This window comes from Pristis pectinata, chromosome 10 (genome assembly GCF_009764475.1).
Source record: "Pristis pectinata isolate sPriPec2 chromosome 10, sPriPec2.1.pri, whole genome shotgun sequence".
In the NCBI taxonomy this organism is placed as follows: Eukaryota; Metazoa; Chordata; class Chondrichthyes; order Rhinopristiformes; family Pristidae; genus Pristis; species Pristis pectinata.
In genome coordinates, this window is record NC_067414.1 from 1,849,625 (window position 1) to 1,863,025 (window position 13,401).

Consider the following 13,401-nt stretch of genomic DNA (forward strand, 5'->3'; position numbering starts at 1 on the left):
ACACCTTTTCATGTCCACTTCTAGCTCTCCTCTGCTCTTTCTTAAGTTCCTTCCTCGCTACTCTATATTCCTCACGGGCCCTGTCTGAACCTATCTGCTTATACCTTATGTATGCTACCTTCTTCTCCGTAACTAGTCGTTCCACCTCTCTCGTCACCCACGGTTCCTTCACCCTGCCATTCCTTCTCTGCCTCACCGGGACATATTTATCCCTAACATCCTGCATAAGATACCCGAACATCGACCACATCTCCATGGTACATTTCCCTTCAAAAAGGACATCCCAATTTACACTCTCAAGTTCTCTCCTTATAGCCTCATAGTTCGCCCTTCCCCAATTAAATATCTTCTTGTCCTCTCTGCACCTGTCCCTGTCCATGACAATTTGAAAGGTTATGGAGCAATGGTCACTGTCCCCCAAATGCTCACCCACCAATAGATCCTTCACCTGTCCCGGTTCATTTCCTAAAACTAGATCTAGCATGCCATTCCCTCCAGTCGGCCTGTCGACATAGTGCGTCAGGAATCCCTCCTGGACACACTTAACAAATTCCGTCCCATCTAAACCTTTGGCACTAAGCAGGTTCCAGTCTATATTTGGGAAGTTGAAGTCTCCCATTATAACAACCCTGTTATTTTTGCTTCTCTCCAAACACTGCCTGCCAATCTGCTCCTCTATATCTTTACCGCTACCGGGGGGCCTATAGAATACTCCTAGTAGAGTAACTGCTCCTTTCTTGTTCCTTACTTCCACCCATACGGACTCTAGAGATGATCCTTCTACAACATCCATCCTTTCCGCAGCCGTAACAGTGTCCCTGACCAGTATCGCCACCCCTCCTCCTCTTCTCCCCCCCCTCCCTATCCCTTTTAAAACACTGAAAACCAGGGATATTCAATATTCATTCCTGCCCTGATGTCAGCCATGTCTCTGTAATAGCCACAATATCATAGTCCCATGTACTTATCCAAGCTCTCAGTTCATCTCCCTTATTCCTGATGCTTCTTGCATTTAAGTAAATACACTTTAGCCCATCCACCTTACTACTTTTATAGCCTGTATTCTGCTTCTCCTTCCTCAAAGCCTCTCTACCTGTTTGATCTAACTTTTCCCCATTCCCTTCTTCCTCTGACCTACTCCTCCAGTTCCCTTCCCCCTCAGCTGCAGAAAGGGTAGATGATGTAGAAGGATCCCCTCTAGAGTCAATATGGGTGCAAGTTAGGAACAAGAAAGGGGCAGTTACCCTCCTGGGAGTATTCTATAGGCCCCCCGGTAGCAGTAGGGAGGCAGATTTCGGAAAGATGCAAAAATAACAGGGTTATTATAATGGGAGATTTCAACTATCCAAATATTGATTGGCACCTACTTAGTGCCAAAGGTTTAGATGGGGCGCAGTTTGTTAAGTGTGTCCAGGACGGATTCCTGACACAGTATGTTGACAGGCCGACTAGAGGGGATGCCATCTTAGATCTAGTTTTAGGTAATGAACCGGGTCAGGTGACAGATCTATCTGTGGGTGAGCATTTGGGGGACAGTGACCATTGCTCCATAACCTTTAGAATTGTCATGGACAGGGATAGGAGCAAAGGGGAAGGGAAGATATTTAATTAGGGAAAGGCGAATTATGAGGCTATGAGGTGAGAACTTGGGAGTGTAAATTGGGATGGCATTTTTGAAGGGAAATGTACTATGGAGATGTGGTCAACGTTCAGGGATTTCTTGCAGGATGTTAGGGATAAATTTGTCCCGGTGAGGCAGAGAAGGGATGGTAGGGTGAAGGAACTGTGGGTGACGAGGGAGGTGGAGCAACTAGTTAGGAAGAAGAAGGCAGCATACATAAGGCGTAAGCAGCAAGGATCAGACAGGGCTCGTGAGGAATATGGAGTAGCAAGGAAGGAGCTTAAGAAAGGGCTGAGGAGAGCGAGAAGGGGACATGAAAAGGCTTTGGCGAGTAGGGTTAAGGAGAATCCCAAGGCGTTTTTCTTGTACGTGAAGAGCAGAAGGATGGCTAGTGTAAAGGTAGGTCCGATTAAAGACAAAGGTGGGAGGATGTGCCTGGAAGCTGTGGAAGTGGGTGAGGTTCTCAATGAATACTTCTCTTCAGTATTCACCAAGGAGAGGGGTCTTGATGATGCTGAGAACAGTGTAGGTAAGGGTAACGTTCTAGAGTATGTGGATATTAAGAGAGAGGACGTGTTGAAGTCGTTAGAAAATATTAGGACAGATAAGTCCCCGGAGCCTGACGGAATATTCCCCAGGCTGCTTCGTGAGGGGAGGGAGGAGATTGCTGAACCGTTGGTTCGGATCTTTGAGTCCTCGTTGTCCATGGGGATGGTACCGGAGGATCGGAGGGTGGCGAATGTTGTCCCCTTATTCAAAAAAGGTAGTAGGGATAGTCCAGGGAATTACAGACCAGTGGGCCTTACATCTGTGGTGGGTAAGCTGTTGGAAAGGATTCTAAGAGATAGGATCTATGAGCATTTAGAGAATCATGGACTGATTAGGGACAGCCAGCATGGCTTTGTGAAGGGAAGATCTTGCCTCACAAGCCTGATAGGGTTCTTTGAGGAGGTGACCAGGAAGATTGATGAGGGTAGTGCAGTAGATGTGGTCTACATGGATTTTAGTAAGGCATTTGACAAGGTTCCGCATGGTAGGCTTCTTCAGAAGGTCAGAAGCCAAGGGATCCAGGGAGGCTTGGCAGTGTGGATTCAAAATTGGCTTGCCTGTAGAAAGCAGAGGCTTGTGGTGGAGGGAGTGCATTCGGATTGGAGGGCTGTGACTAGTGGTGTCCCACAGGGATCGGTTCAGGGACCTCTACTCTTTGTGATATTTATTAATGGCTTAGATGAGGGCGTGGAAGGCTGGGTTAGCAAGTTTGCAGATGACACAAAGATTGGTGGTGTTGTGGGTAGTGTGGAGGGCTGTCGAAGCTTGCAGAGGGATATTGATAGGATGCAGAGCTGGGCTGACAAATGGCAGATGGAGTTCAATCCAGAGAAGTGTGAGGTGGTACACTTTGGAAGGACAAACTCCAAGGCGGAGTACAAGGTAAATGGCAGGATTCTGGGCAGCGTGGAGGAGCAGAGGGATCTGGGGGTCCATATCCACAGATCACTGAGTCGCCTCACAGGTGGATAGGGTAGTTAAGAAAGCTTATGGGATGTTAGCTTTCATAAGTCGGGGGATCGAGTTTAAGAGCCGCGAAGTGATGATGCAGCTTTACAAAACTCTGGTTAGACCACACTTTGAGTACTGCGTCCGGTTCTGGTCGCCTCATTATGGGAAGGATGTGGAGGCATTGGAAATGGTGCAGAGGAGATTTACCAGGATCCTGCCCGGATTAGAGAGTATGGATTATGAGGAGAGACTAAAGGAGCTAGGGCTGTTCTCATTGGAGAGGAGGAGGATGAGGGGAGACATGATGGAGGTACACAAGATATTGAGAGGAATAGATAGAGTGGACAGCCAGCGCCTCTTTCCTAGGGTGCCAATGCTCAAAACAAGAGGACATGGCTTTAAGGTATTGGGTGGGAAGTTCAAGGGAGATGTCAGAGGGAGGTTTTTCACCCAGAGAGTGGTTGGTGCATGGGATGCGCTGCCTGGGGTGGTGGTGGAGGCTGATACATTGGACAAGTTTAAGAGATTGTTAGATAAGCATATGGAGGAATTTAAGTTAGAGGGATATGTGGGAGGAAGGGGTTAGATAGTCTTAGGAGTGGTTTGAAGGGTGGCACAACATGGTGGGCCGAAGGGCCTGTATTGTGCTGTATTGTTCTATGGTAATTTGTTTCCCTCACTGAAATATGGCAGCATGTAAACACTCACCATGCTGAATTAAGGGCAAATTACACACTTGCATTGTTTGCACAGGATTGCATAAAAACTACGTCAGCCCCTTAAGCCAAGTTGCTCAGTGCATTGCAGGAAATTAATTTTCAGCTTTATTGGCAAGGAAAATCTATGGTGCATGCCAAATTAACTGGAGGACAATTGGCTTCTGTGCTCTCAAATTGTGCAAGGGCAAAGAAATTAAACAGGGCTGCCACTCCCAACTCCTGCATCAGATGGCAAGAGGTGCTGCCAGAATGGAAAATTAAAGACAGAATCAAGCTACCATCAGCTGAACTGTCTGCCAATTTTTAGCAAAGGTCACTTGGGCGAGAAATGTGAAACTATATCCAGTGGAAGGAACAGGAGAAGTTGGAATCAATTAAAAAAATCAAACCAGGACTCTGCGCACAAGTATCCCCTGTTGAAAACAAAATCAGCAGAAAATTCCATTCCATCTCTGTGTTATCTAATCGCCGTACACTTATTCAAAAGAAATTTCCTGCTCAACAGTTTTGACATAAACTAATGGCTTCTTATTGCCCTTACCTTCATGTCTATTACTTAAACACTGGTCTCTGAAACTTATCCCACTACTCAAAGAGGGAAAGGGGAAAAAAAAAATCATCTTTCAAATGTTTTCACAAGAAAAATGCCAGAATTTTTTGTCGATTTGTTAAAACAATATCTTGTTTTAAAAATTACTGGAAAAAACTTAATTTGTTATTCACCCAAAATAAATAAGGCTTCATTTTCACATTTCGATGGGTAATTTTACTGCAAAGTTAAATTTCTGCTGGAAAATCATCCACAATAATGAAATATGAACTGAACTTTAAACAGTCAACACAGAATGAGCATTTATGAAGTAAAGAGCTTACGTCACAAATTTGGCATTACTAAACATTCTACTACCAATTACTTCTGTAAATAGTTTAAACATAGATGAAGTATTCTATCCTCCCGAGAATACTCCATTTTACATTACTAACAACAACTCAAAACAAATAGTGGATGGGCTGCATCTTGTTCGTCCAGAACCACCCTTGGTCTACCTGCAATCACAATAATTGGGCCAAGTGCAAGTCAACTCACTGTCCCTCTGTGTGTCTGAATGGTGACGTTGTCTCATGTAGTTCAATGAGGCAGGCCCAACCCCAAACTAAATTGGGTTATGACAATAATATCTGCATATTCAAACTGTTCACTGCTGTCCATGTCTGTTATTCTCGATGTTCTCCCCCATCCTCCCAAGATTTGCAAAGGACACCACTGACTAGCATATTCCATGATGTGTCCATATAATGGAATATGCCACACATAAACAAATGTGATGCACAATGTCAGTATTTTTAAGCAGTAAAATGTATGTATATCAAACTGATATACTTGGATGGCAAGAAATAACAACTGGGTTTCAGGAGTTTTCTTCAATTGTTTATTCAAGCCCACTACACACACATGCCAACGCCTTTCTGATTTTTCCTTGTAGACTTCAACTGCAGCTGGCTGCACCATCATATGATGGCTAAATTTAGAAGCCTGAACATCCATTTCAATAAACAATGCTGTCAAATCAAAACAAGTCACAACTCTGATGTATCACATTACATGAAGAATTACATAAAAATTACATAATCACATTAATAAAGATATTAACCAAATTATTTGCAGAATGTGTAGTGTTCTGAGTAAATATTGCTTTCAAATTGTTTTTTTTGCCAAGAATGTCCAAGGAAACTAATATTATTTTCATTATGCTTTCCAGGAAAGGTGACCTAATTGGTGAATAATATCCATTAATTTTGATTATTCATTTTTAAGGACGAGGGCATTGCTTGCCAGGCCAGTGTTTCACGCCCATTCCTAATTGCACTTGAGAAGGTGGTGGTGAACCACTGCAGCACTTCTGGTGAAAGCTCTCCCACAGTGCTGTTGAGAGGGGAGTTTCAGGAGACAGACCCAATGATGAAGGATTGGAGATATTTCAGGATGGCCTTCAGATTCCATGGAAGGGCATCTGTAGGTGGCATTCTTCCCTTGTGTCTGCTGCCCTTGCCCTCCATGGTGGAGCTAGTGGATTTGGAGAGGTGCTCCAGAAGTACCTTGGGTGAGTATCTGCAGTGCTTCCTGTCCATAGTATACACTGCAGATAATGTACGTCACTAGTGGATGGAAGAAACACACAGGGCAATTGATGGGATGCAAATCAAAAGGGGTACTTTCTGTCCTGGATGATGTTGAGCTACTTGAGTGTTGTTCGAGCTGCACTCATCCAGGCAGAGAGGGAGTATTCCGTGATAGAGAGAAGATATTGACTTTTCTAGTCCAGATGAGCTTTTGGTCAATGGTTAGATATTTATGGTGGGTTACTTCAGAATCAGATTTATTGTCCCTGACTAGTATGTTGTGAAATTTGTTGTTTTGTGGCAGTGGTAATGTCATTCAAGGGTAGGTGGCTGTAAGAATCTCCTTTACTGGAGACCCCCATTGCATGTGGCATCAATGTTACTTTGTCACTTATCAGCCTATGCGCGAATGTTTTTCTTGGTCTTGCTGCATGTAAGGCATGGAGTGCTTAATTTTCTGAGGTGTTACAAATAGAATTGAACATGATGCAATCAGTGAAATCCTCACTTCTAACATTGTGACAGAAGGATGGCCATTGATGAAGATGGATGGGCCTAAATCACAGCCCTGAAGAACTCCTGCAGTGATGTCCAGGACTGGGATAACTGACCTTTCACAACCACAACCATCAATCATTGAGTGGGATGACTCCAATTGCTGCAGTGTTTTCCCCTTTATGTGCATTGATTTCAGGTTCACTAGCACCTTGATGCTACATTCTGTCAAATGCTGCCTTGATCTAGGACAGTCACTCTCCCCTTACCTCTGCAAATTCAGTTCTCTAGTCATGTTTGAATGTGTTGGGATGTGGAGCAGTGATCCTGGGCCAGACCCAAACCAAACATCCATAAGTTGGTTATTGGTGGCTAAATGTTGTTTTAAAGCAGTGTCGATGACACCTTCCCTGTTGAGCAGACTAATTGCAAGGCACTAAACATTATGCCAACTCACTGGAAGAGATTAAAGTATGATCCCAAAGTCCATGGATTAGGACTCCCATACCTGCAGTACTTGAGCAGAACTGAAACCACATGCTTGGGTCCACTGAATGTGTTTTCAAGAGTGATGCTTTTCTCCATGCTTATGTTATCTATAAATAATTCACTAGCCGAGGGATAAGTGAATATGTCCAGAAGTTAACAACGGACTGCCATGATGTGCTAACCAAGAGACTGGAGCAACCAAACTAGAAATTAGCATTCCCATTATGATGCCTGCACAATTCAGTTACTCGCTCCCAATTTCAAATATATTAATACTGACACTTGATCTATGCTGTGGAAGATGGGCATCCATACAGTAAATCACAGAAAATGGGAATTGAAAAATCTTTGTATTTATCTCAGTCATGATGAATGTTACTGCTGTACAAAGACCATCTCTACCAGTATTTTAACCATATGTGGAGGCCACAGCAAAAACATCCATTGTTTCTGCATTCATGAGACTACTGAGTTTACCAAGGTAGCATATCCCATACTACAGTCCATGGTTTCCAGTACCAGATGGAGATGGAACTGAATTCTCTTCAGGATTGCAATTGGTAAAATAAAATGTCAGAACTACTGTATCTGGACCCTTATAAATACCAGTTCTGCTGCCAGCAGAGACCTGTCCCTCACACTTTTCACCCATGCTGACTCAGTGTTGCTGGAAACATTGCTTCAAGTTGTGGGAAACAGGAACTGCCCTTTGCTTTTGGAGTCTAATTTGGACAAGTTTTGTGCCAGAGAATGGTGTTCAATAACACTGTCCACTACTCAATTCAATTCTTAAAAATGATACAGGATATATGCTGAATAATCAAATACTTCATGATTGGGGAAGTTTTAATTTCTGATTAACAGTAATTTATAATTTTAGGCAGTGAAGATTACCTTTAGTTCTCAGCAGGTCCTGGAAGTATTATCGAATTTTCGTGTAGGATGCTTAACAGCACAGATTGCAAGTGTACTACTGAAACATATACATCCAGTAGGAGCAATCCAACATGTACTCTTGCTTCTCATTCCATTGAGTCCAACATAATTGTGCATAACTGCATCAGACCAACAAATTGGTCAAGGATTTCTGTTCTGTTGTACAGCATGGAAACAGGCCCTTTGGCTTAACTCATCTATGCCAGCCAAGATGCCCATCAAAGTTAGTCCCACTTGCCCATGTCTATCCCATATGCCTCCAGACCTTTACTACCCAGGTACCTGTTCAAATGTCTTTTAAATGTTGTTAACGTACCTGCCTCAACCACTTCTTCTGGCTGCTTGTTTCATATACTCACCCTCTATGTGGAGGAGTTGCCCCTCAGGTCCCTTTTAAACCTTTCTCTTCTCTTTAAACCAATGCCCTCTAGTTTTTGATTCCCTTTCCCTGGGAAAATAACTGTGTGCATTCACCCTACCTATGCCCCTCATAATTCTATAAAGGTCATCTACACTCCAAGGAATAAAATCTTAGCCTGCCCACCCTTTCCCTATAACTCAGGCCCTTGTCCTGACAACACTCTTGTAAATCTTCCTTGCACACTTTCCAGCTTAATGGCATCTTTCCTATAATAGGGTAACTAAAACTGTACACAATCATGTTACCAAGAGAACAACATTTTAACAATCAAAATACTGACCAGGCATGGATGGAGCTGTTGCCCGTTGCCCACTACTTTTTACAGTTCCTTCGTATGCTACTGTGATATCATACACTGCATCTAGGTGGCATCTCAAGGTGTTAACGGCTATCCGTGTTGCCTTCACGCGTGGAGACATTACATGTCTCAGCTCCGGCAGTCCTGAAAGTGAACAAGGATATACTTACAGTTGGAGGATGTTAAGGTTACAAGGTACGTCTGCAACACTGGCATACAGTAGATAAAAAATTGAAATTAAAATAATCCAACCATGGAATTAAATTTATACCTGATGTTAACTAATATTCCTCCTTTGTCACTTGAAAGTAGAACCAAGTGGATAAAGACAATTCTAAGTTCACTATCAAACACAGTTACTCTGGATGGCCAGCACAGTGGACAACAGTTCTCACTCTGGCCCCTTGTCAAAGACTTTCCAATGTTCCATTTTACTGGTTCAGCATGAGCTCGTTTAGCATTTTAATTAACAACATTTAACCTAAATATGACTGCAATAATGAAATACATACTCTCACTCAAGTCGAAGTAGCTGCAATCACCTATGATCAATACCATTTATTTTTCTCTCCATTTTATTTGAAAAAAAAATGCACATGATGGAAGTTGAATTTATTAATACCATACCACCTTCAATACCATAATTCCAGACAAACTCATCTCCAAACTCCTAGAACTAGGACTTAGCACTTCCCTCTGCAATGGGATCCTGACCAACAGATCGCATTCAGTAGGCAAAATAAATAGGCAGCAACACCTCTGCCATGATTATTCCCAACACTGGTGCACTGTTAGGCTGCGTCCCCAACCCCTACTTTACTCCCTATACACTCATGACTGCCTGGACAGGTTGTGCTGTAACTCTACCTGCAAGCTCACAAATGACACCAACGTAGTGGGCCAGATCTCAAACAACAAGACAGAGTACAGGAAGGAGATAGAGAACCTCTATGGTATCAAGACAACAACCTTTCCCTTAACGTCAGCAAAACAAAAGAGCTGGTCATTGACTTCAGGAAGTGGGGCGGAGTACACGCCCCTGTCTGTATCAATGATGCCGAGCTGGTGAGCTGGAGATGGGTTGAGAGCTTAGGATTCCAGGGTGTATCATATCACCAATAACTTGCCCTGATCCAGTCACGTAGAAACCATGGCTAAGAAAGCACACCAGTGCCTCTACTTCTAAGAAGGCTAAGGAAATTCATCATTCACCAATGACGGTCACCAATTTTTACATATGCACCAAAGAAAGCATCCTGTCCTGATGCATCACAGCTTGGTATGGCAACTGCTCTGCCCAAGACCGCAAGAAATTGGCCGTGGGCAGGCACGGTAGTGTAGCGGTTAGCGTAACGCTTTACAGTGCCAGCGACCCTGGTTCAATTCCCGCCGCTGTCTGTAAGGAGTTTGTACGTTCTCCCCGTGTCTGTGTGGGTTTCCTCTGGGTGCTCCGGTTTCCTCCCACATTCCAAAGACATACAGGTTAGGAAGTTGTGGGCATGCTATGTTGGCACCGGAAGCGTGGCGACACTTGCGGGCTGCCCCCAGAACACTCCGCAAAAAATGCATTTCACTGTGTGTTTCGATGTACATGTGACTAATAAAGATCTTATCTTAAATTGTAGAAAGTTGTGAACACAGCCCAGCCCATCACAAAACCAGCCCTCCACCTCCCCCCAACCCCCGACTCTGGCCACACTTCCCACTACCTCGGGAAAGCAGCCAACATAATCAAAGTCTCCTCTCCACACTCTTTTCCTCTGTCCCATCGGGCAGAAGATATGAAAGCTTAAGAACACATACCACCAGGCTCAAGGACAGCTTCTATCCCGCTGTTGTAAGACTCCTGAATGAACCTCTTATACAATAAAGAACTCCTGATCTCTCAATCTGCCTCATCATGGCCCTTGCACCTTATTTGACTACCTGCATTGCACTTTCTCTGAAACTGTAATACTATACTCTGTACAGTGTCTTTTGTCAAACCCAATTGCAAAAGCAGTCCCCATTCTCAATAATGTGAGCACATCATTATAGCCATTAATTGCTGAATCTCTGAGAGACATAATTCAAGTTGTTTCAACATTTCTAAGTTATCAAAACTAACTTCCTTTTCGACACAAAAGTATTACTTTGAAAATCACATTGGTTCAATCTGTATTTTGTTCATTTTAGCAGCTGAACAGTAATCTGGTGTTATTCAGGTAACTCATTACCCACAAAAGTACTGAAACTACCTGGACAGATAGCTAAGCCATTGTTCCAACTTCTCTGCCTATCAAAGCTGATAAGCTTCTGGGATGTTTTTCCAATGGTCCTAACATTCAGAAGCATTCAAAAATTAAAACAGAAATAAATCATAATAATGTAGCTTTGGACTAAAATCCTTGAAAGCAAGAACTAGTTAAAAAAAACTAAAAGCACAAATAATTAAAAATGCAACAGAGCCTCTTCCTACTTTTCTTCAGTGCAAATTTAAAATCTCCACTGAAATGCCTGGGCTTACGGAACCTCTAGCCCAGGAACAGGTTTGTTCTCCAAAGTCAAAGTCGAGTTTATTGCCATCTGCACAAGTACACGTATGCACAGATGCAATGAAAAACTTACTAGCAGCAGCATCACAAGCATGTAGCACCAGATAAGTAGCATTCATAAGAAAATCAATAAATTAAAAATGATTTTTACAAGAACACAATTAGAACAAAAAAAATGTCTATTATAGTGCAAAGTGATCAAATTGGCTCAGAGGTAGGAAGCAGAGCATGGTGGTTGGAGGTTGTTTCTCAGAATGGCAGCCAGTGACTAGTGGTGTGCCGCAGAGGTTGGTGTTGGGACCCTTGTTATTTATATAAATGATTTGGATGCGAGTGCACAAAGTTTGCAGATGACACAAAACTAGGAGGTGTTGTTGATAGCGAAGGAGGCTATCGTAGAGAACAGGGATCTTGATCAGTTAGGGAAGCGGGTCGAGGAGTGGCAAATGGATTTCAATACAGTTAAATGTGAGGTGATGCATTTTGGAAAGTCAAACCAGCATAGGATTTATTCCATGAATGGTAGGGCACCAGGAACTGTGATGGAAGAGAGGGACCTAGGGAATACAAGTGCATTGATTGTTGAAAGCAGCATCACAGGTAGACAGGGTGGTGAAAAGGGCATTTAGCAAGCTGTCCTTCATCAGTCAGGGCGTTGAGTATAGGATTTGGGACATTATGTTGCAGATGTACAAGGCGTTGGTGGGGCCACACTTGGAGCACTGTATAGAGTTTTGGCCGCCCTGTTATAAGAAGGATGTGGTTAAACTGGAAAGCGTGCAGAGAAGATTTACGAGGATGTTGCCAGGATAGGTATATGGAGGGACGGGGCTTAGAGGGATATGGGCTGAATGCAGGAAATTAGGACTAGCTGGATGGGCACCAGAGTCAGCATGGACTAGTTGGGCTGAAGGGCCTGTATCCATGCTGTCTTGCTCTGTGATTCCAAGTGGTGATCCTGTTGCTAAACTGTAGTGATTGGGGTTTTGCCGGTTGGTTCAAGAACCGAATGGTTGAAGGGAAGTTCTTGAACCTGATGGTGGGGGACTTCAGGCTTCTGTACCTCCTGCCCAATGGTAGCTGTGAGAAGATGGCATGGCCCAGATGGTGGGGATCTTTGATGATAGATGTTGCCCTCTTGAGGCAGTACCTCCTGTAGATACTACCAATGGTGGGGAAGGGATGTGCCCGTGATGTATTAGGCTGAGTCCACTACTCTGCAGCTTCTTACATTCCTGTGCATTCAAATTGCCATACCAGACCATGATGCAACCAGTCAGGATACTTTCAACAGTATATCTGTAGATGTTTGTTAGTGTGTTCGGTGACAAGCTGAACCTCCTTAACCTCCTAAGTAAAGACACTGGTGCACCTTCCTTATGATTGCATCTATGTGCTGGGCCCAGGACAAGTCATCCGATACGTTAATGCCCAGGAATTTAAAGCTGCTGACTCTCTCCATCACCGATCCCCCAATGCAGACTGGCGCATGTTCACCCTCCTTCTCCTTCCTGATGTCAACAGTCAGCTCTTTAGTTTTGCTGACGTCGAGTGAGAGGTTGTTGTTGCGGCACCGCTCAGCCAGGAGTCCTATCGCTCTCCGGTACGCTGACTCATCACCACCTGTGATTCATTCAACAAACAGTGGTGTTGCCAGCAAATTTGAAGTTGGCGTTGGAGCTGTGCTTAGCCACACAGTCGAGTGTGTATAGAGAGTAGAGCAGCCTTGAGGTGCACCTACATTGATGATCAGCGAGAAGTTACCAATCTTCATTCATTGAGGTCTGCCGATGAGAAGTGGAGTATCCAGTTGCAGAGGGAGGTACAGAGGCCCAGGTCTTGAAGCTTGAGGATGAGTTTGGATGGGATGATTGTGTCGAACGCCGAGCTGTAGTCGATGAACAGCAGCCTGATGTAAGAGTTCCTGTTGTCCAGATGGTCCAGACGAGAGCGAAGAGCCAGAGAAATCACATCTGCTGTTGACCTGTTGCGGTGGTCGGCAAATTGAAGCAGATCCAGGCCACATCCGAGGCAGGAGTTGATTTGCGTCATAACCAACTTCTTGAAGCACTTCATTACAGTTGATGTAAGCGCTACGGGGCAGTAGTCATTGACCATGCTCTTCTTGGGCACTGGTACAATAGATGCCTTTTTGAAGCAGGTGGGAACCTCAGACCTCAGAAGTCGGTAAATACTCCAGCCAGTTGGTCCTCACAAATCTTTAGTACTCAGCCAGGTACGCCGTCTGGACCAGACACCTTTTGTTG

At 43.9% G+C, this 13,401-nt stretch overlaps 1 protein-coding gene across 1 annotated transcript in view; it reads right to left on the reverse strand.

The window, feature by feature from the left end:
- agpat5 (1-acylglycerol-3-phosphate O-acyltransferase 5 (lysophosphatidic acid acyltransferase, epsilon)) overlaps positions 1 to 13,401 on the reverse strand; it is a 123,672-nt gene that overhangs the window by 50,880 nt on the left and 59,391 nt on the right. Inside the window, 1 exon segment of the mRNA XM_052025080.1 lies at positions 8,583 to 8,744. Within this exon segment, the coding sequence (XP_051881040.1) occupies positions 8,583 to 8,744 (162 nt within the window).